This window comes from Echiichthys vipera, assembly GCF_963691815.1.
Source record: "Echiichthys vipera genome assembly, chromosome: 11".
Lineage (NCBI taxonomy): Eukaryota > Metazoa > Chordata > Actinopteri > Perciformes > Trachinidae > Echiichthys > Echiichthys vipera.
This window is the reverse complement of record NC_139836.1, coordinates 19691941-19716016: the sequence shown is the minus strand read 5'-3', so window position 1 is coordinate 19716016 and position 24076 is coordinate 19691941. Positions and strand designations below refer to the sequence as shown.

Sequence of the window (24076 nt, the reverse complement as noted above, 5' to 3'; positions counted from 1 at the left end):
CTACCTCAACAACCTCACATTGACACTGCTCTCTGCAAAGATATTAGATAAACACTCCAGGAAGCTATACATTAAATATTGAAAGAACCCAGTGATGCAGGTTTAATGCAAAACTGTTAAGCAGTCAAATCCCTTAATTGAACTGTCTTTACTGATATACATGGAGACCTACATTAGGCTGTTATGTGTGTGCAGCACAGCTGTATTATGCAGGAAAACATGAATATTGGATTAATCTATGTATCAAATGATACTCAATATTAAAAGGACTAAAAAACGTGATTGGAACATCCCTACTGTGTGTCTATGTGTGTGTGTGTGTGTGTGTGTGTGTGTGTATATATGTGTGTGTGTGTGTGTGTGTGTGTGTGTGTGTGTGTGTGTGTGTTTGCGTGCGTGCGTGCGTGCGTGTCATTGCATCTAAAAGCAACCCCCTTTACCTACAGGTGTATCACCAGGAGCCAGCTACAACAAGAAAAACAAATACAGCAGGAAAACAACTCATGAAGGTGTCAAGTTTTGTGAGTACACAACACAAACTCATGGATAAATGTGGACCTTACATCAGTATGTGCATGGTCAAGTGCTATTAGCAGACATGTGTAAAGTGTAGGCAACAGTGAGAATAGTCTAATAAATGTGCTTTCCTTCTACCTCCTCAATGTCATTATCCAGAGCGATGATTCCCAGAGGGGCAGTGAGGTTGGCACTGGCTGAGATAGTTGTACCCACTGGGGAGGACTCACTCACATAGCCCTGATAGGTGGCAAACTGGAAATATGGTGCCTGGTTATTCTCATCCAGGATTTCGATAATGAGGTCAGCATAGGCTGGGAGGGGGTGACCATTGTCCTGTTCAGCCTGAATTTAAAAGAAAAAGAAAAACAAGTCATTAGGGATCTAAAGATTCACCCATGCAAATCAGAAACTGATTTTAATGTTAAAGATGCAACTTTATGTATACACAGACCCATGGGCTGGTCTAAATGCACCATGGACTGTTGTGACAGAATGTGTGTATGTTGATGGCCTGATTATGAAGTTGTGAACTGGTTGACCAAGCTTTACTGCTTCTGACGAGCGTTTCCACTCTCCTTAAAAGGTAAAAAGGTCAACGTGAGACTCGCACTGACGAGAGTAAAAAGTTAGATAAGCCTGTGAATGTTCAACCATACTGTAACAATGCGACATTATGGTGGCTTGTGAGGAAGGTACAACAGGGCAGACACAGTTTACAGTGCACCATCAAATCTAACTCTGTTAGAGTTATACAGTTAGTTATTATACAGGACAGACAGGAAATGGAGTGAGAGAGAGAAGGGGGAGACATGCAGCAAAGGGCAGCAGGTCGGAGTTGAACCTGCGGCCGATGCCTTGAGAATCCTCCAGCCTATTTACATGGGGTGACTGCTCTAACCACTCAGCTCCAACAAGACACGTTTATTTGCAGTGAGGAATACAAATAGTATTTTTGAAAAATTAAAATGACTACAGATACCGACAGATTGGGTTGTCTATTTTTTATGATAAAATTGGATATTATATACTTTATATAGTTGTATTGTTGGATGCTGAAAGTAACACATTCAAGAGTTGCTGTCCCAACTCTTATGCAGGCACAGGGGCAGAAAAGACATAATTTCTCAGAGTGTCATTTCAATTGCAAAAAGCTATAGTGAATTTAATCAGGGGTCCACTTAGGATTAGGCCTTAGTAATTACCACAGCACTTAACGCAAATACCATCATTTGTTGGGGAGAGGCAGTAATTATTGGCTCTTGCTACTCTGTGGAATGGGTGACCGATGATAGGAGGAGGTCCAGTGTAAATGTCACTAGCTTAGTCAGTGCCAGATTTGACCAATTAACTAATAAACAGGGACACTACTGTAGCACTTGTTTCCAGTGGTGCCTCACTCCATTAATGATTGTGCAAACTTAACTAAGCTCAACCCTGTGCATTGCTATACAGTCCGTCTGTTCTGCCTGTTTGATATGACAAAGTTCCTGGTTCCGCTTAACACATCATCTCTTCACCATGTTATTATCTAAGTTATTAAGACATGGAACATAACTCATTTATATAGGACATGGCAAGTTGAGATGGATAGTGATGTTACATTTCTTGAATCAGGTAATAGTCAGTTCTTGAGAAAAATAGCAATACTCTCAAAACTAGAACTACTGCCTTGCAGTTATATGCCTCTGTTTCTCCTTCTGTTCCTGAGTTATAGTGCCTATAGAAAGTCATGATACCCTTTTGAAATGGTCACTTTTTTAGTTTTACTTCAGAATAAAATCAGCTATTCCTTGAAGATTCCACTCCTAGTAGTGCATGGTAACACAAAGAATGTACCATGGTTGGGAAGATGCTTTCAAAAGAGCTCCGGGATAAAGTTGTGGATAGGCACAAGTTAGCAGAAGTATATAAAAAGATTTCAAAGGCTTTAACTATCCCTCTGAGTACCCTTCAGAGTAGTAGTAAGTGAAAGGCATATGACACCACCCAGATCTTGCCTTATAAAAAAACATACTGAAGATTCTACTGCCGTGTGGAAAAAGGTTATATGGTCAGATGAGATCAAAATTGAACTTTTTGGGCTAAACTCCGGGCCCTATGTTTGGTGGAAACCAAACACAGCAAATCACCCAAAACACAATTTAGGCACACAAAGCTGGGAGAGACATATCCAAACAGACTGATGGCTGTAATTAAAGCAAAAGGTGCCTCAAAGTATTAAATCTGGGGACTCATCACTTTTCCAAACCTAGTTTTTCGTTTTTTATTAATTTTCAGAAATTTGGAAAAAACACTATTTCACGTGAATGTTGTAAGGCAAAATGTGCAAATCACACTGGAAAAATATATTTTTATGTAATATCCTTTCAGGCTGTAAAACAAAAAAGTGACTATTTCAAAAGGGTATTATGACCTTCTATAGGCACTGTACGGGGTTGAAGAAGGGACAGAAAAGCGCTTTTCAGAACATTATGTTGTACAGTGAAGACGATCTTTGACTACCAAAATCGAATCAGTTCATCCTAAATAAAAGTTGATGTTTTTATGCCAAATTTAAATAAATTCCTTCAAGCTGTTCTTGAGATATTGTGTTCACGGGAATGCGATGGACAACCCCAAAACATAATTGCCTCCGGCCATGGCTGTCGCCAGCGCGGAGCCATAAAAACCCTACTAAATTAAATACATAGTATTTCTTAATCTATAACATATAACAAAACACTCAAACATGCAGTGAAATTGGACATACTAAATGTTACAACGCAGCTTACACATACATTTTCCAAACTGTACACACACTGAAATGTTGACTCACCTGCATTGAAAACCAGTTCGTATGTGTGTCACGTAGTGGAACACGAACCAAACTTTATCACACAATCATCAGAATGTAAACATTTCTCCCCCTTCATTTTCCAACACAGTTGGTGAATGACTGCTTAATTATCACAAATTGAAATGTCTGTGGTCCCAGCTATTCAAACTGTACAAAAACATAAAGATGCTGTGCTTTAACCTGAATTGTGTCTTGCACTAGCCCAGTGATACCAGACCAAATTAATGTGTTTGGGGCTGTCAGTGCAATCTTTCTCCTACTGAGCAGTGATCACATATGTCACTATTGGCTCCCACACTAGGATGCTTCAGAAACAGTAAGGCTTTGAAAATACAGATGGAGAGGGGGAGTGAGGCGACATCAGTTTAAGCCATGACCTGGAACTAATTCTGCACATTAGCTCGATTTCACTAGGCTTGTGTTGCAGAGTGCCGATTGTAACAGAGGAATAAACTGTAGTTCTCCTGCTAAATGATGAAGTGTGGGGGCCAAAATCTGTAGTTTCTTGTTCATTGACTTCTGTGTATATTCTGATGCACAGCCATGCAACACCCTTTTGCAGTTTTTGAACATCAAGTTCAGTTTTACTCCGAGTTCTGTTATTATTGACGTCACAATGTTACACCAGATGATCTTTCCAGAACATTCTCAACCTTTTCCCCTTATCCGAGTGATAATAAAGAACAACCACACTGAGCTGACCCAAAGATCCAATCTGCTCACACAAACACCTGAGGTAAAAGTGGTGTCATTGACAGACTGCCTGGATGTTTTCTCTTTTTCTCAACATTCACACAGAAATTTTTGTCTGAGTGAGAAAAAAACTGGGTTCTCTGGTGATTTGGCTCTTTAGGAGTCTCCCTATTTCTGGGAGGCAGTGCTAAATGACCTACTCTTCACTGTTACAACACGAACCTGCAGGACATGCACTGCTAAAAGTCACTGTTTGTCTTGCGTGTCATTTTCTTTTCTATTTAATTCAGACTATTGCCATCTCCAATTTCCTTTGTCACTTGTCTTCATTTTATCCCAGTCACCCTGGAGGACATGGCTCAGGATCAATCATGACTTCTGAAGAACAACAAAATGTGTTTTCTAAAATATGCTTCAGATGCTGCAGCTCATTCCACCAATGGCTTTTTTATCTCTTAAAGCATTAGTTATGTACACCACATACTGTGCTATATCAGAGCTCTCTCGAGGTACCCAAGTCTAATTCTCCCTTTCCTGCCCCTTGGAGTCCTTGAGCAATGACTCCTCCCCCTCTCTATGACTCAGGTAGATAAGGCTCCTACAGTCACATCCTCCACGGACCAATCCTCCTGAAGACATGCAAAATGCCTCTCATATAATCACTCTTCCCTCGCCTTCCTCCTCTTGTGAAAATCAGCTCTTCCTCATCTCTTTGCTCCCCAGCTCTCCCGGTAAACAGCTGGTTACACAGCGCTCAGAGGTGTCTAGAGGTTAGTGATGGGTAGGTAGAAAGTTCATCTGCACTGCTGCTCTGCATCAGCAGCACTCAGGCAACCCTTAACTCTGCTTTACATTAGGATTCACGAGAAAGCTGCATTCTATCCTCCTGATAAGTCCATAAATCATAACATCTTTATCAACCCCATCTCCAAAGCAGCTAAATATGTTTAATGGCCTTCAGGACTAAGGTTATCAAGGTGGACCAGGTAATGGTGCATGCTTAAGTTACTGAGATATGAGTTAAATGTATGTAGCACAAGCACATTTCCAATAAGTACAAAATTGAGATGTTTCATAATAGTGATAATAAGCTTACCTAATGCACAGGCAGTAAGAAAATCAAAATTTTACATTGGGCTGGACAATTACACTCTATCTGGTTCAGTAAATGCAGTGTTCAGACCCATTTTGGATGGGTTTCCATGACCTCCTTGATTTTAAAACAACTTTTATAACTAAACATCTCAAGAGTTCTGTATATGCATGAAAAGTATGTATAATAAATTAACCCAATAATTCCCAAGTAGATTTGCACTTTTGTTTTTTCGTGTGGTTTAGTTTAAATCAAAAGTCACACAGTGCATAGGTAATGTCCTGTAACCTTTGCTAAAATAAGACTAGCATTGGCTCAGAATTTTGGCGTTTACCTTGATGATGAGAGTGAACCTTTGATACAAGTCCCTGCTGATAGGCTGCAGAACACGCAGCTCTGCAGTGGTTCTGTTCAGGGAGAAATACTCTCGATATGTGACTGGATGACCTGCAATAAAGAATTAAAACATTTACAGATTTTCAGTGCACTTTATGACAATATCAAGAACACCAGAATGAACATTCAGAAGTCAAGTCACACCGAACGAGCCAAAGAACATAAAAATGTGAAAAATCCCATAAAAATGTAAAAATAAAAAAGAAATGTGATGAACCTACCAACCAGGATGTAATAAAGAATGCTAGGTCTGTCTGATGGAGGCTGTATGTTTCTGTCCATGTCCACGGCCCGGATTGCAGGGGTCACATTCAGTGGGTTCAGTTTGCTCTGCAACAAGGCGAGGGGGACTCAGTCAACAAACACAGCAAGGACATCAGATGCAAATCTGTTTTTCTTCTGTTGACTGTGTAGTCATTTAGATAGAGACAGAACTGTGTGTGCTACAGTATGTCAATATTTTGGACGCTGTATAATCTCATGTATGATACGTATTGTATCACTTGCAACTCTGCTCCTCCAGATAAAAGCATCTCTAAAGAGAAGCTGCCTTAGACTATGAGCTAGGCCCATGACTGTTTTCCGCTTTTAGAGAGGGGCTGCTGCTGTTGGGCATTCTTGAAGATTGAATATTAGGACTTGACTTAAATATGCAATTGAAGAACCAAATTCCTGGTGTATGACAGTGCCTTAGCAGTCATAATGTATAGTACACTGGCCAATTATTAGCATATGTGTAAAGCTACTGCTATGAGATCTATTTTTAATTAGTATTTTTTTAAAGGGTTACACGTAATCTGTTTGTGGTGCTGTAGGCTACTTTTCCTGCTCATGCATACTCCGACATCATCAGCACTAATTACCCAGCTCTACCTCTTCACATTCACATCAACATATGGCTAAGTGGAAATATGTTTAGCACATCACATTTAAGAACACCTCTGCTCATGCAAAATGCCTCCATATGGCTAATAAAGTATGCGTGAGTGTGCTAAGATGCCTGGGCTAAACTTCCTTAGCGCAGACAGGCACATGGCTAACAGCTCTCTGGCAGGAAGATTCTCTCCCTTCAGGGGTATATTTATATCCCTCAGCTCTGGAGTAATCCTTACACCCCCTCCCTAATCAGCCCTCTCGCTTTTACAATGTCTGGAGGTGCGCTAAATCAAATCCCCCTAGCTCTGCACAATGATGATTAGCTATAATACCCTCCTCTAGCAGTCATTATCCAGGGGACTCCAGAGCCCACATTATATCCCCCCAGGGCAAAAAATAAATACAGATCAACTTAATAATGCCTGTCTAGCCATTGTGATTAATTACAATACACTCATCAATTATGAGAAGACAAATGTCCCCACGGACATAATGGTTACTCTGCATAATGGGGAAAATTCAGAGCAAAAAAGTGACTGAAAACTGCAAAGCTAATGTGTGCCACTCCTAAAAAAACTGTTATGAAATTAAATTGCACACTGTTTAAGGAAAGTAAAAGGAGGAGAATATGAGGTAAATATCATAAAACAGAAGATATTTTGGTAAAACTCTTGTGCAATGTAACTGTGTACATACAGTTAAGGGAAATTTAACATCACTGTAACATCAGACTTTATTGGCATGACGTTTTGGTAGGATGGAACCATCTGGGTAGGTGGGGGGTGGCGGGTGGGGTGGGGAAGGCCAACATTTTCTCATACTAATGAAAAAGCTTTGGTTCGTGCAGCCGTGCTCCCAGGTCCTGCATACTTAGCAGTCTGCAAACCTTTTATCTTAAATTATACATTACATGGGCAAACTCTGAATGGAACGTCTGGACAAACAACTGTGACTCACTATGGCAGCTCCCCCTAAACCCCAGTGACAGATACACACACACACACACAGGCAGTAGATTCTGTACAGATATATGTGTATACCTTTTTTATACTCCCTCTCTCACTGAAGCCCTCAATAAACAGCATTTGATTTTCACAACTAAACCAAGACCTAGCTAGTTTCTTTACCAGGTAGGTAATGTTATGTTTAACAGTCATGAAAAACCAAACATAGAGGCACTTATGAGGACAGTCAACGTTATGCATTCTCTTCCTGTTTCTCCGTAACTACAGCAACTGCCCTCCTTAAACCGGAACAGCAGCTCTCGGTGTAGTGGCGTTAACGGCCTGCTTTCGTCTCACACGCTGAATCATCGATGTCTTGCTGTTGTGGTATAACAGCTCTAGTTTCGAGTGGACACATTGCACCTTTTTGGCTTATATTTAAGTGTGAAATAATCCCAAACCTATTCTCCACCTTTTCTGGGCTGTAGTGGTGTGCATCCGCAAAGCGGTCCGTGTGGAACAATGATCCCCTGCGCTGAACAGACCGCATAACGCGTGAGATGGGAATTAAACAACTTGATGAATCGAGTAACTCAAGTAATTGTTTCAGCCCTACACTTAACCCATACTGCATACTACCCATGCAGTCTTTTCCCAATCCTGCTTCAGAGCAGAATTTGCAAAAATGTGCACCTCTTATTTCATCACGCTTTAGTTGGTGCCGCTAATTAAACTATACATTGGTTTGCCAAGCTACAATTAATATAAACAAAAAAATAACTTGTCACTTAGTTGTAAAGCTATTCACATATTACAGAAATATCTGCATAAAACAGAGAAAATAATTATACTGGATTGTCTACAAACTACAGGTTTGTACTTTTTAGACACAGACAAGAACACTGTTTATTCCCACTTGGAAGTGGAGGAGGACCCATTTGGAGGAGGATGCAAACATGCAAACTGTCCAAAGAAAGGAGCCACACTGAGAAACAAACATTGCAGCTTTGAGGACACCAAGGTGCTCTGAATCATGTTAAGTTTGAACATCTGCCGATGAAGATAGTGTGTTATTATCGAAACCTCCAGAACACTACTAAATTGACCTTGATGTGAGATAGTTTCAAGTCTAGTCTAGCCAACACAATAATGTAGTCCAATTCATTTTATTCCAGCTCAGATCTTTTCATGCATATAAATGCACAGTAGATACAGATTATATAGACACAGATAAAGTGTTTATAGATATACATATAATTTATATTGGTGCACCAGCAAACACTCTTCATCTCAGCTGCCGCACCGTACCCCTCTCTATTTTTCTTGCTTCTATGAATTCATGTGGTGTTTGGCTGTCATCCCAGGTCAACTCAGCCTTCAGCTCTAATTGCTGGTCCAACAGACCAGAAAATGCCCCTGGAATTACCATGCTGAGACACAACAGTAAAGTTTACTCTGCCTTCAGGTGTGGGGGCAAAAACAAGGTGCAAGTGGGAAATTAGGCTATTTAAAAGGCGTGGAATAGTTTAACATTTAGCAGGAATGTACTTCTGCAGCACAAATGTATCACCAATCTGAATTATAAGCCACAATGCACTTGCAGATACAGGGCGACATGAGATACAAATACAACCCATGTGCATGGAAATACAAATATGAACATAGTATAACAGGATGTATGCTGTTAAAATGACCTTGGGGAACAGAAATGTGTTCACACTTACCTGTCTGCCTGGTTCTTACCGGTTCAGTGAATTCAGGGATAGCAACACGGTAGGTGAGGGGGTTGCAGTCACGGGTGTTGTTCACCAAAATGCAAGGCAGGAACATGGGGCCCAGGTCGTCTCCGTCTAGAACGTCCACAGTCAGAGTCGTGGAAGCTGTTCGTCTGTTGGGGGGGTATGGAGCGCGGTCCTGGAAGATGAACAAATGCTTTCCGTTTCAACCTTCAAATTCTCAGACGATTTGTTGCTTTGTGCACTGGGGCTAGACAAGGCTCAGGCTAAAATCAATATAACATGTTTAAACCATGACAGCTCTCTGCAGTTGTTCTTTGGCATACTTTAAAGTGGTGGCCGTTTTGGAAACTCACAGTCATGCATTAATTCTGTTTTTATTCTTCATTTGTTTGAAAACACTCTGGCAGAGAACTTGTCAACTAGTACTCAGGTTTTAAGGCTCCCACTTGTCTGAGTGGAAGAGATGTTATGATGTAATAAATATGTCCAACATCAGACCACTTCGAACCAGATGGAAAAGCATGTCTCCTCTACATTCTACTAAACATTCTTTTCATAAGGAAATAGTTTTTGGCAATAAAACATATATATATCAGGCAGCTAACCTTAAATATTCCCCCTTGTGGTACTGTTGCTTCCCAGAGTGGTATCCTGAGAAGTGAGCAGCACAGTACTTCAAAGATTCCCGCTGTTAGTGTAATTGAACTCTTGACACAAGCAGTGCAGAAGACTAGTAAATACCATGTCTCCTTTCTTTATCTACTCAGATGCCCTCTTGCAAGAGAAAATGAAATCTCCCGGGAGGACCTTTTGCTAGGGTAAAGAGTTGAGTCTTTAGCTCCCTCATGCAGAAAATGGAGAGAATAGGAGATGGGTTAAATGCTTATCGGTCCTGCAGTACTTCTATTTATAGTATAGAGTGAATTAATTGACCACTGCTTGTTAGGGCAAGTTATTATGTAGTCAGTAATTGGGAAGTGATTATAATGATGTGAAATGGGATAAATGTTGGGTTTCTTTGTAAAGAAAGTTTATGTATATTGAAACTCTCAGCTTTCAACCAATAAGGCTTAACATTGTTTATACAGGAATGGGGGAACTGTTAAATTCCAGCCTGGGTGCTTCAATAATTTTAGACAAATACTTGTCCAGTGGCTTTGTGGCGACTCTTGGTCAATAGACATTTACTGCCTAATGGCTAAAGGTAGAGACTAGAGAGCAAGCTTACAAATGCCTTCATTATAACTCAAACTGGCATCATTCATACTTTAGAAGAAAATTCCCCAATTATGCATCCATAATAAATTCAGATATGCAAGGCTGCTCTGGTATATACTAAGCAGACAGCTGTTTCAAAAGGTCTAAAAGACAGCTTAAAAAAGGTAAGTGAAACTCTGAAATGTGAGTTAAAGAGCTTGTTTGTGTAATGTCATGCACTGACTGCCATTTGAGAAATTTCTTCTTGTTAATATGTGAACACAGAACAAGAATCCCTCTTCTGATTGGTAAAACTGAAAACGAAAAGGATAGTTTGCTGAATTATGACCAGATTTTTGAAAAAAAATATATATATATACAATGAATATACTGTATATACGTATATATACGCACCAGACCGTGCCTTAAAACTGTACTCAGGAATAGAAATAATCCAGCCTACGGACTTGAACTCTTGAAGCAGTAAACTATTAATTTAATGGTCAAAGCATACGCCCCCCTAAAATAGTTAAAAGTGATAGCTTCGATTCCACAACAATTTGTGAATACAAAGGTTGCACCTGAATACAAAGCACATCTTGGGATATTGGTTTAGTGGCATTAGCGTTCTTTACCCACAAGGTCAAAGTTGAGGCGAACAACGTTAAATGATATGCATAAAATCAGGACCAGTTTTTATTCCGTTAATATTGAGCACTACAGTAGTTGCAATCAGAAGTCACTTACATTGGCTTGGACCAAAACCAGGTAGCGAGTTCTCTCCTCATAGTTTAGCCTCTCTGCCAGAATAATGTGTCCTGAAAGGGTGTTTGCAACACTCACTGTCCCGTTAGATACCTGAAAGAAAAAGAGAGTTTATATGATAAGACAGAAAGAAGGGTGGATGTGATCATAAGTCATGATTGTTGAAAAAATGTACAATAGTGCAGAGGGTATATATCATGGAGTGACTTGTCCATATACCGGGTCATTGGGGTTGTAAACAATGCTGTATTCTATATGTCCATTGGGTCCATCATCAATATCCGTAGCTCCATTATTTCCTGAGAAGCCAGTGAATATGGTTGTTCCAACTGGTGTGAGCTACAGAAAAATAGGAGAGTAGAGAGGAAGAAAAGTCAGTGGCTCAAACTGCTCCCTGTGAGTTCAGCATCTATTTACAGCAGAGAGCCTGTGCATATAGCTATTACTGTTGCCACTATAACCCATTAGTATACAAAAAGAAAAAAATATGTATCAAAAAAAAAGGGAAATTTTGCAGACAGCAGCAGTCTAAAGGCTTAAACACACTGCTGACAGATTAACAAAAAGTAAGTAGGAAAACCACTGCTGTTCCCCAGAGCCGTCAGGGCGCGCCACAGGACTAGGCAGAGGGCAGGACAGCTTGTTCAGCGAAGAAGTTGACAGCAACATAGTATGACTCACTATGCTGGGGCAGCTGCATATGGCAATGATTACACACTGACAGGAATTTTGGACATGCAATGTACACATTGTGAACAACTGAGATGAAAGTCGCTGTTGTTGAGAACTCGGCAGGGAATCCTCTCCTGATCTTAAAACACGACTGTAGAGTATCCCAAAGAAGTTAGCTTAGATGCTAGCAGTTGTTTTATCAGAACTGGAGAGTCTTCATTGAAAGAAGACAACGGAACTGAAGGGTTTTCACGACGGAAAAGATGTTTTCTCTCTTCTCCTGACTGACATTGGTGAGAGTTTGATAGAAAGAATGTTCATCCTCTCATAGAGAGACTGAGCTGAACAGACTGAAACCAATAGATAGGCTGTACCAATTTTCACCAAGAATGGCTCATTTTACATAATAAACACAAACTTGCCCAATCAACATTACAATTTTGCACAGTGTCTTGAGCTACAAATCCAGCAGAACCAACAACAGGAGACGCTCCCTTACCTCATTTATCGCAACATAGTAACGTGGCTGCTGAAAGCGAGGGGTGTTGTCATTCCTGTCTCTCACAACAATCCGTACCTCGTGAAAAATGACGGTACCGACCAGCTCATTGGTGCACTGGACCTGAACCACAATAGTGGTGATGTAGTTGGGGGGCTGAGAGAGATAAGAAAGACATGGCTCTTGCTGTAAGTATGACAATAGAAGTTGTTATATACTTTTTCAAGAGCGATGTGTGCACTCTGTCAGAGACGATAAAATGAGAGCTGCACTGACCTTTACCTGCTTCAAACACTTACTTTCACTCAAACACAGAAGCTACATAACCAGTACAGCAAACAAACAATACACACATACGATGCTCAAGGCAATAAGAGGAGAGATGTTTTGATAAAAATGTCTGTTCAGATTTAACAATTGAACCGATTTACTTCGATCTGTTTTTGGTGAAATATACACATCAAAATATACTACTAAAACCATCATGACTAAATCTTCTTAAATAAGGATGAAAAAAAGCAATAATTAACCCAAATTACTACCTTGCTAATTATGCTGCTTGCATGGTTTTGGTATAAACACATCACTTCTATTGTTAGTTTTTTTTAAGCTGGATTGTAATGCCTGATTTTACATTTTTAATATTACATGCAATACATTATTAAAACGTCTGATCAAACGAGGAGCTGTAAGCCTTGTGCCATGTTCTGTTTAAAATATATATTGGACAGCGGCAGCTTGTCTCGTTGCAACCACTAACTGTCAAACAGCATCTGAATTTAAAATCAGTAATAATGTAATGGAGCTTGGTTAGCTTCTCCCTCTCACCTCTTTCCCTCTCATTTGTAAAGGTCTGACTCCGATGTGCTTCTCCACTGTCATTTCTCCTGTTAATTGGCCATATTTCTGAGATAGTCCAATTAATAGCTTCACACATAGCTCCATCCCTATAATCAATAGCACCTAACCACACACTTCAAAAACTGCTTCTTTCCCACAGCAGTCACTAACACCCAGTGAACCCCATACCTCACATCCAATTGTACCATTTAAAGTCATCTGGTTTGCTGGATACTCTGGAGAACTCAAGTAAACATACTACATATACAGACAGTTACTGCATTTATTCATTCAGTCACCATATTCAATACTAGGGATGAATTATCATGCTAGACCAAAACCGATGACCACCAACATGGTTGCGACATTACATCTTATATATTTCTCTTTGTAGCTAATAACAGTTTAAACACATCATGGATTGACATGTTTAATTGAACTGAAGGATCAAACTTAAAACTAGTCGAACTCAGTTTTTTTTTTTTTTAGTTTTTGTTATTGTATTGACCATTTTGACATGATTGCTGTAATTGGGGCCATCTCACACGTCAGGCTTGATTTATCACTTTCCTAAGCTGTTCACTTTTTGTGACACGTTAACTCATCCAGGTTTCTGATCATTCTCTGCGATCTGTGCAGGTGCTTTATCATCCTCAGTTATGTAGTACTGTAGTTTGTCATCAAAACATACGTTGACATGACAGGGTTTGAAATAACAGAAAGCCTCCTTTAAGAACTTCTGGGGATCTATAAAATATTGGAATTTTTGTGCCAGTTTTTGTAGAAATGTATATATTATAGATTAATGTAATACAAAACTGGCAAATAGGAAAGCACTGTCAATGTGCCTGTTGTTTTTTTAATGCCATAACAACTTAAATAGGCAATTAAAAAAATGTAATATGCTCTATTACTTCACTATTTTTTGGATAGCCTCCAACTGGCCTCAGAAATTACAATAACATTTACTAATTCAGTTTTAATTGCATAGATAAAAATAAAGGTGAAGAAACTGACTCACTTGGATACTGTGTATACGGTATACACACAACACTTGATCGTGACCATGAGACCAGTGGCCACAGGACATAATTAGCTTGTAAATACTGTTCTTTAATCTGCAAAATGAGCTCACACAAGAGAAGCTATGTATTAATAAATGATGGATGAATGTATTTACTATAAAAACTGGGACTTTATTTTCCCTGATTTCTTTTTAGAGCTCACCATCCTTGGTCCTGTACTCACGTCTCTGTCGAGAATGCGCCCGGTGCTGTTGAGGTAGAGCCTCTGTCGTGCTGGTTCAAGTATCACCCAGTAGTTATAGTTGTCCAGCAACGTCAGTGAGATGGTTCTGCCTGGATCTTGGGCACGGCCATTTATCTGCATATTTTCCACCAAAACTGTACCTGTAAGGACAGAGCAGTCTCTAATTAATAAATGGCCCTCTTTTTGAAGGACATTAACAATCACCTTTTGTTACTATTGTTTGGTACTGAATCAGGTTGATTGTAGAAAAGAAAAGGAAACATTAAATGGTTTTTCAGAAATATCTATCGGCCATTGACAAAATGTTTTGTTGTAGCAAAAGAATACTGAAAAGCCCATGTACTTGATCATCAGGGTTAGCCTGGCATCACCCGTAGAATCGTAAATATGTTGTAAATAGCAATGTGCCAGCTGTGGGCGCACCATGGCTTTTAAAGGGAATGGGAGATGACACTTTGATTGGCTTAATTCATGTTACAGCCAAAACACACCTAAAATATAGATGTATGACTAGAGATCAAAATTATAGAATTAATTATAAATACGTGATTTTTAGTGTCCGGAATTTGATATAATATCTGCTGTGTCTATACCACTGGAGTACTATGTTTTTTTAAATAACCAAGGCACTTCAACAAAACCTTTTTTTTTTGTGGCAAAAAACAGAGAGCAAAATTAGAGAACAGTCACCATTGTGTCAGAAGAGAATACTTTTTTCATAACATTTTTCTTAGGGCTATAGGATTCAAAAATGAAAAGGAAGTGTAGAGGCCCTGGCTTTGAATGACTTCAGCACGTCTGCGTTCACAGGAAATCACTAGTTTCTAACACTGCTCTGGTTTGATCTTGGTCCATTCTTCTTGCAGTCTCTTCCACAGTTCAGTAATTGTAGTGGGTTTCTTATACATTACTTTGTTGCCCAGGAACGAGGTTTTAAAAAAGCACTTGTGCCATGTGCTTTAGACCATTCCCCATAGAGTGTCTAAATAGGGCCCAATGTCTCAGATATCTGTAACCTATTGAGGGCACAGACACTTTCTAGTTTGTATATCGCACCTTTTAATAAGTGACCAATTAAACTTTGCCACGGCGGCCTCCTGGTACAACCCTCCCCAAAGCCTGTTAAATCTAATCACAAATGGCCAAATTTGCATCGGCAAATCAGCTTGCCACTTCCTCACTGAGAGGAACACCGAGTCACTCCATTAAGTCACGACTGTTTACTGTCCTGGCTCCCAAATGGTGGAACGAGCTCCCCATCGACATCTGGAAGGCAGAAGATCTGCACATCTATCGCCACAAGCTAAAAATGCATCTCTTTTGACTGCACCTTGGCTAAGAAGATGATTTAATAATACAAAAAAAAGTAAGCACATGTACCCTAATTGTTGAACGCACTTATTGGAAGTCGACAGCTAAATGAAATGAAAAGTGACAGCTAAATGAAACGTAATACCATATTATATATATATATATATATATATATTTATTATATAAAATATTAGAAAGTTTTATTTATTTGTGTGTATAAATATATATATATATATATATATATATATATACACACACAAATAAATAAAACTTTCTAATTACTTTCACTGAAACTTTTACTTAAGTAGATCTGTAGGAGAAGATATATAAAAAGGTAAGGTTGATACCTACCATATCAATAAAGCATTTAATATATTGACTAATCACCTTATTAATTAGGCTAATTAATTTGTCCTCGCTAAAAGGGGCACCACCATTGCTCAAACAGGTAATGTGGAATAAGTCCCATGGTAACCTAGTCATCTGCAAGAATTATACAAATACTTTTCTATCAGTTTCTCTTATCAATTATTTTATCCATCTCAATCTGAAAACACTTGCTCTATTAAAACAGTGACCTCAAGACTCTTTGCAGAACAGAATGAAAGATCACAGACAACTTGGGTTTTTGAGTTGTACTACAAAAATATGAATATATTTATATACATAATATACATGATAGGTTCTAACATGAAATGAGACACATGAGAATAACACAGAAAATGGATGGACATGGCAAAGCTATGATATTGAAATACAATTTCTAATCATACCTTTATGGAAAGTAAAGTTTAATATCAAATGGCCAGTGGTCAACAGATCTGCTCATGAAAGGATACCAATGACATCATCTCACCAAACATTCAGCAATGAAGAGGGAATCCAAGAGGAAGAAGATGTATCAAAGAGTGGACCGGCTGTCCAAAAGGGCAGCACACAACAGTTTATCGATAGGGGGCGCTTTACCATGGCAACGGATGTTCAGCGTCGCGGGTTACTTTGCTGTTAACCCTAAATCTTCAGCTTTTAGCCAGAAAGAGTCTTTCTTGATTATTCAGCAGTGTTAGCTTGAGTTAGGTGGATGAGTCATTTGTTCACTTTTCAAACTCCTGGTGAAAACTGGATTTTAATATAAACTTGTTCTCAAAAACATGAGCACTAAATTAAAACGACATTTGACTGATAATTAACATTTTATTAATTAAATAAAACATGGAAATTCTTTGAAACAAAGTCAGGCAGAACGTTACTTGTAAAATATAAAGACAAAATGAATCTATGTTACAAAATAAAATACTGTACAATGGGCAAAATAAGACAAGACTAGGGAGAAGACTACAAGACAAGAAGACTAAAGAAGAGTGAGGAGACAACTTGGATCTGCTCCTTAAATCCAGTGTCCAAGGTGTGGCACTGAGATATGTAATCTCACTTTTTGACAGTGTCTGTTTGTCTTTCATAAAGGAGCCTTACAAGGAGTTTTATTAACAACCGTGACGTCATTTGCTTCACTTTTTAATGAGCTTCAGTTCCTCTCAAAGGTCAAAGGATCAAGAGAGTTTGAAGGGATGGGGGCCAATCAGAGCCAAAGAGAGGCCCAAGGCACATGCCCAGTTTCCTGTTTTGCATGAGGGGTTTTCTGACCATACTGGCATTAGGGGTGTCATCACAAACAGTGTCCCATCTCTCTGTCGACAACATATAGGGCAATGTTTCCTGCAAGGCTTTTAGTCAACTTGTAGGTAGGGGCTAGGGGCCCATCAAACATTTGAGCCCAGTGGTCTGTAAACGGATGATTCAGGCCTGGTGTAAGCAAAATATAAAGATGCCAAGTATAAAAACACATAAGTAATAATTATTGACTGTTTTTTGTTTTATTTTTTGTATCATCTTTATTTACCCCCTTACTATCCACATTTCACTTGAATCAGCAATATCCCTAAAGTGAGTTGCTGACTTCTCAAAGGTGCAATGTTTTCTTCAAAAAGTGATTTCCAAGCTAGTAAACTTAATGACATGTACTGTAGATGTTGAAATACTGTGGAGACTAAAAGCACTTGATGTGCCTCACCAATCTACCAGCTTTAAAACCTAAAGGGGTGGTGGTATTTTCATGAGCTTTCTTAATTACTGCCCATAACATCTTGAATTTCATCCTTTCAAAAAGCAGGTTCATCCATTTTGCAAAGTCGCTCAGACTCTCAGATACTCAAGAATAACCACAAATGGGGCTGTGATGGAAGCTTTTGCCTTGTAATTATAATACCCACTCCTGCATTATGCTACTATTAATGACTGCACTCCCTGTTTGCAGCAGTCAGTGTTTGATGCATTCGTAATCACAAGGACCTGTAATTATCTGCCTTTCTTGGGCTAAATTCCATCTGAAAAATGGATCTTCTAAGAATTTCATTAAAAAGTCAAAAGACCCCCCCAACCCCCTCCCCTGTTGCTGGCTCATTAATCTTAAACACATCTTTTCATAAATATATCTGCCTCAGTACCTTGAGTGGTGAGCTACATCTTTTTGAAACTCTCAGGTCGTAAATTACACCACGTATAACATTACAAGGGAGGGCACAGAAAGCCTCCTCCCTTTCTCACGTTAATTGAACTTCAGCTTTTTTTGCTGTGACAGCCAATACTCCCACTGTTCTGTGCAGTTCTTCTCTCAATCTCAGTCACACAGCAAAGTTGCTGTCCTCATCATTCAAGAGGATGCCAGAGACTGTCAAACTTCAAACAAGCGCTACACAGAGTTCCACAGCTCGGGTTTCACAGTAGACCCCACAGAGGGCTTACCTCTATCTCAAATATCATTAATATTGGTATTCGTAATGGTGGACATTTTCTGATAGGGCTCTAGGTTTAGTATGAAAAAATTGGTTGCAATAAGATTTTTTTTTTGGTATTAGCATGGAGTCCTGTTGGAAATATGCTCTTAACTTAATCCATGATCTTAATTCACAACAGGTTCAAAGTGCGATAAGAAAGCAAACCAAATGGCCAAAATAAAAAAAAGAATGTATTTGAATTGTCATTTACATCATTTGATCTCCAAGAAACCAAATAAGATTATTTCTCTCTCTTCAGATGAGGGTAGATAATGAACACATGTGTGGGTGGTATGTTTTTATAGGCTGAAAATAAAAATAAAGTTAATTTTGTGAGAAAACAGGAGGTGTTACATATCACATATAGGTCTCTGAGATTAAATTAATGATTATTAACTGATGAGAGAAATAATTATCCCTTTCTACATTTTTGTGTAATGTTCAATACTGTCACGTTATTGACGAGCAAACACTGGGTGATCTTTACCAACACAACGCTTTAAGTCTTACGTTCAGTGTAAAGTGACTGTAAAGGTAATTTCTAGGGGGGTAAATCACAAGCTTTATCACAATACAATATTATATTGATTATTTAGACAACAATACAATATTTGCTGTCACAATCTGACAATATGATTTCTATTCGAATCAATTCAATTCAATTCAAGGACCTGCGATCAATATGAGACAACAGCATATGCACATTTAACAAAATCCTTGCATTTATATAGACTAGATATGATTTTATTACCAAGCTCTTAAGACATTTAAATTAAAAAAAATGTTTAACTAAAATGAATAAAAAGAAGACGACACGGTGGGTTCCTGGTTCGAATCCCGGCTGGGGCCCTTCTGTGTGGAGTTTACATGTTCTCCCCGTGTCTGCGTGGGTTTTCTCCGGGTTCTCCAGTTTCCTCCCACAGTCCAAAGACATGCTCGTGTTAGGTTAATTGATGACTCTAAAATGCCCGTAGGTGTGAATGTGAGTGTGAATGGTTGTCTGTCTCTGTTCTTCTCTATGTGCCCTGTGATAGACTGGCGTCCTGTCCAGGGTGTACCCCGCCTCACGCCCGATGGCAGCTGGGATCGGCTCCAGCCCCCTCGTGACCCCGACAGGGACAAGCGGTTGAAGATGAATTAATGAATGAATGAATAAAAAGAAGAATTTCAAAATAAAGGCAAATTTTAAAGATGACGACATGTATTAATATTTTCACTTTGCATCAGTGATACTGGATCATATATCAATCCAGATCAATGTATCGTTACACCCCTCATTTCGGAACATCTCTGTGGCGACTCCCTTTTATCCCATTTTTAAAATGCCTCCTCAACATCTTATTCACATTCATAATATCCTTATGTGGATGATTTACTTGGGAAATGACCAAGCACAAGTGTGCAGTGGCCACCGCTGTCTAGGACATCCATTACTACTGCTCAATCCTCATAACAGGCCAAAGTTACTCAGCACTTAGTATGAATGAACCAGTTGTCTAGTTCTTGTAATTCAAAATATTAAGCATTCCTCCCCAAAACAAACCTGAAGACTGTATTTTGTGACATCCCATTTGGGATATTGTAATTCCCCTTCCTTTGGATTTGATTCTTTCTGGCACTAAAATGAGAACATATATTACCCATATCCTGGCATATCATTTCACTTGTTGCTCATTAATTTTAGAAGGGAGTTTAATATCTCACTGATTAGTTTTAAAGCACAGGGGGGCTTTGATATTTGCCAGCTTGCTGGGTGAGATCCTGTGAACTTTCTGTTGCAGTTATTCAAAACTTCATAGTCCAAACGTGATTAGCCTTTGCAATTCAGGTGCCTAGACTATTGAATGAGATAAATTAGGAGATCACGGCCAAATGTCCTAATAATTGAACAATCTTAAGAGTCCAAAGAACATTTCTACCAACAACCTTACTAACTAGGCGAGTGTATGCACAGGATTGTTAAAAGCTGCTTAATGGACAACAGTTTACAGCTATTGCATTACATACATGCTAAATGTAATCAAATATTTCTGTTCATTAGCATTCACTTAGTAGAATACAAAATGAGAAGATATTGTTAAGGAAAATAGGTATGCTAAACAACCGACTACTTGATGGCACTAACAGCGGATTGGTTAGAGCAACTAAGCAATACAGACACTCAGTTCAACACAATTTGATAGTGCTTAGCCTCCAATAAGCTACACTTTCATGAACCAAGATGTTCTGGTAATGACAATAAACCTCCTTGAATCCAATAAATAATTATTTGAATAATCTATATATCTTACTATATTTTTAAGTGTTTAACTGATGGTATTAATAGGTCAAAAGTCTTATTTATAATGGTTAATAATTAACATCCCTAACGGGAAATATATTCAGCAATTAAAGTTACCAAGACAGCAAACAGTATGTGGATTCAATTTTTCTCAATATCATCTGCTTCATCCACCACCTTTTTTTATTTATATGTCATTTCCCCTCCACGTACAAAAAGTACAACCTCTAGGGTGCATTAATCAAAAACTAAAATATGAAAGTATAAAATGATGCTGTTAAAAAATATATACATGCTATAGCTTATACCTTTCTTCATCAAAGTTCTGTTCAATCATGACCAAGGAGCCTCTGCAGCACATCACTGCTGTCTGAGCAATGGTGCCTGCCATAACTAAGAGGAGGAAATGGAGGATAATCTACACCAGATATATTTTTAAATCACAATGAGTGGTCAACCAGCAAAACTATGAGAGCACACGTAAAACACACGTAGTCAAATTATAAGGAAGACAATGTTTGTGAACGCTCACAGAAGTGTTGAACTGTCATACACTCAACACATACAGTACAACCATGCACACCAGCTGTCAAGGGACGGCTTGACAGCTGGTTACTTTGGATGTATTGCCAAAAGCAAAATAGGTGTATTACAGCTGCCACCAAATGTGGAGGGTTGTAATATCACTGCCATCTTAACACTACAAATGCTTAATATCCTCTGATTACTTTTGACATAATTTGACATGAAACATGAAACATCGGAAACAGCTGTCAGTTTATGCATGTCTGCCAAAGTATCCAGATTTAAAGAGACAAGGAAAAAAAGCTGCAGCTGTTTCATTCAGTAAACAGGGAACCCAAACAATGTTACAGCAAGCTCTTCCTCTGCAGAAAGATAAAGTGTAGTTTTTTAAATTCATTTTCATACTGGTTGAAGTGCATGTCATATGTGTGCCCACACTGAGTTTATATTGGGCTGTGAGCATAATTGTGTCAATGCAGGGTGAAATATGAACATCTTAGAAATTGGATTAATTGAAGCCGGGGTAAAACTAACTACTTTTCCCTATCACTTAGGCAGGCAGCTAAATTGGCTCTGTGGATCTCAAAATAGCCCAAATACAAACATAATTTCCTGACTGCAAACTATAAAAATGTCTCTCTCTCTCTCTGCCCATTCAAATCAATACAACGGGGAGACTGGTTCACCTCAGTGGATTTAAAAGACACCCATTTCCACATTCCAATAATCGAGAGACACAGGAAAGACCTGAAGTTTGCTTATCAAACAAAAGTTCTGAGTTTTGCGTACTCCCGTTCAGCCTCTCTCTCTCACCCCGAAAGTTTTTCTTTGGTTGTGGATGCAGAGCTTGCCCCTCTACATGCTGACATATGGGGACAATTATGGGGAGAGAGAGTGCTGCGTCACACACGCAGATATTAATCACTCATCTCACCAAGCTGGGTTTTGGGATAACTGGGAAAAAAAACACCCTGACTTCTTCTCAAAACACAGTGTATTTGGGTCTAGAGTTGAACTACTAGTGTCCATACGTGCATCTTTGACTAAAGTGAGGCGTCTAAAGATCATCACAGCTGCTCGCAGAATAATGCACGGACGCACAACCAGAGCAAAACATTTTATGATCTTACTTGGACTGATGGCTGCATCATCAGCTGCGGTATCACTGGGTCTCTTGAAAATGAGACCGTTACAACGCTGGTTTATTAGCCAACGCGTCTCAAACAGGTGCTGACGCCTCAATTTCATAACGGGTGTTCGGCTGGGTCCGATGACACCCCGGGTGTTAATAAAGACAGATGCCTCTTTGTATGGGTGGGACACGCACGAGAACCGTCACATCAATGTGCTGGGGGTCAACACAGCACAGCTGGCTCGGAAACATTTTGAGAGCCGGTTTAATGGGAAACACATCCTGATTCGGTCGCATATATCGACCGTCAAGGCGGGGTTCGCTCACGGGCTATGCCTAAGACTACATCAGAAATCTTGCTGTGGGCTCACAGGCGGTTGAGTTCCCTGTCAGCTTTTAACAGATAGGGCAGATTAAACTGTGCTGCAGACCTGTTGTCCATGGGGTCAGCCCCTGATAATGGACTGGCGTCTCCACCCTCAAGTGGTAAATATTATTTGGACTTGTTTCAGTCGGGGGGGAGGTGGATCTGTTCGCATTCCATTCAGGACAACTACCCAAACATTGGTCACGATGCGCTGGCTGTGCTGGCCGGGAGATCAGCTATATGCCCCCCCCCCAACACTTCCTCTGTCACAGCAGGTTCTGGACAAGGTGAGGGAAGAAAACGTGCGGGTTATTCTAATAGCCCCCGAATTGGCCATCACAGACATGGTTCGCAGACCTTAAGTCCCTGCTGTCAAGGACACTGTGGCCCCTGCCAATACGACGTGACCTGCTCCATCCAGACCCTTGAAAGTGGAGGCTGGTAGCTTGGCCCCTGAAAGGGAGCGTCTATTAGCAGTGGGGTTGCCCCTGATGCCAAAATGCCAAAGCTCCCGTGACCTGGGCCCTCTATGCTTACAAGTGGAGAGTTTCCAAGCGCTGGTGTGTTCAGCAAGGTGAGGATCCCTTTCATCGCGGGAATAATATTATCCTGTGTTTTCTTCACTCTCTGAGCCCAAAGGGCCTTTCAACTTCTACTCTTAAGGTGTATTTGGCTGCTATCTCAGCTTGGCATATTGGGATAGACAGTGAACTGGCAGGCAGCCATGTACTTGCACGTCTATGGACTGTGGGAGGAAGCCAGAAAACCCGGAGAAAACACATGCAGACACGGGGAGAACATTGCAAACTCCAAACAGAAGGCCCCCTGCCTTTGCAGCTGCTTAGTACTTTTTCCATTGTCTCTACTTGCTGTTGGACATGAAGTTGTTGATAATATTAAGTCCGACCACACCCTTTGTTAGTCAGACAGACTCAGGGCAGTGCAAGCTTATTCAAAATAAAACTGCATTCATACACAAGTAACATTTATTGTGAGCCTTCTGCAGTAATATATATGAGCCTGAGAAACAATGTTTCTGTAATTGGGGTGAGAAACCTGGTAAAGCTAGAATTATAAATTTGTGGTCATAAGCCATGTTATGTGTGAAGAAAGAACTAACTGTGCTCTCACACTACAGTATACCCACTGAATTGCCACTCCAAAAACTCTAAAATCCTTGAGCTGAGGTGTCACATACAGTATCACCAATGCACTTTATGTATTCCAGCCTTCATTGAATATATATGGCAAAGCACCATGGGGGAGAAATCTCATTACTGACCAAACG

At 39.6% G+C, this 24076-nt stretch overlaps 1 protein-coding gene across 1 annotated transcript in view; it reads right to left on the bottom strand.

Moving 5' to 3' along the window:
• LOC310953792 (protocadherin-15-like) overlaps positions 1-24076 on the bottom strand; it is a gene marked incomplete at both ends in the record, with an annotated part of 145297 nt that overhangs the window by 96224 nt on the left and 24997 nt on the right. Inside the window, 8 exons of the mRNA XM_083922991.1 lie at positions 655-861; positions 5476-5588; positions 5759-5867; positions 9101-9271; positions 11041-11151; positions 11278-11397; positions 12230-12385; positions 14318-14478. Coding sequence (XP_083779117.1) covers positions 655-861; positions 5476-5588; positions 5759-5867; positions 9101-9271; positions 11041-11151; positions 11278-11397; positions 12230-12385; positions 14318-14478 — 1148 coding nt within the window. The remainder of the gene's footprint in view (positions 1-654; positions 862-5475; positions 5589-5758; positions 5868-9100; positions 9272-11040; positions 11152-11277; positions 11398-12229; positions 12386-14317; positions 14479-24076) is intronic.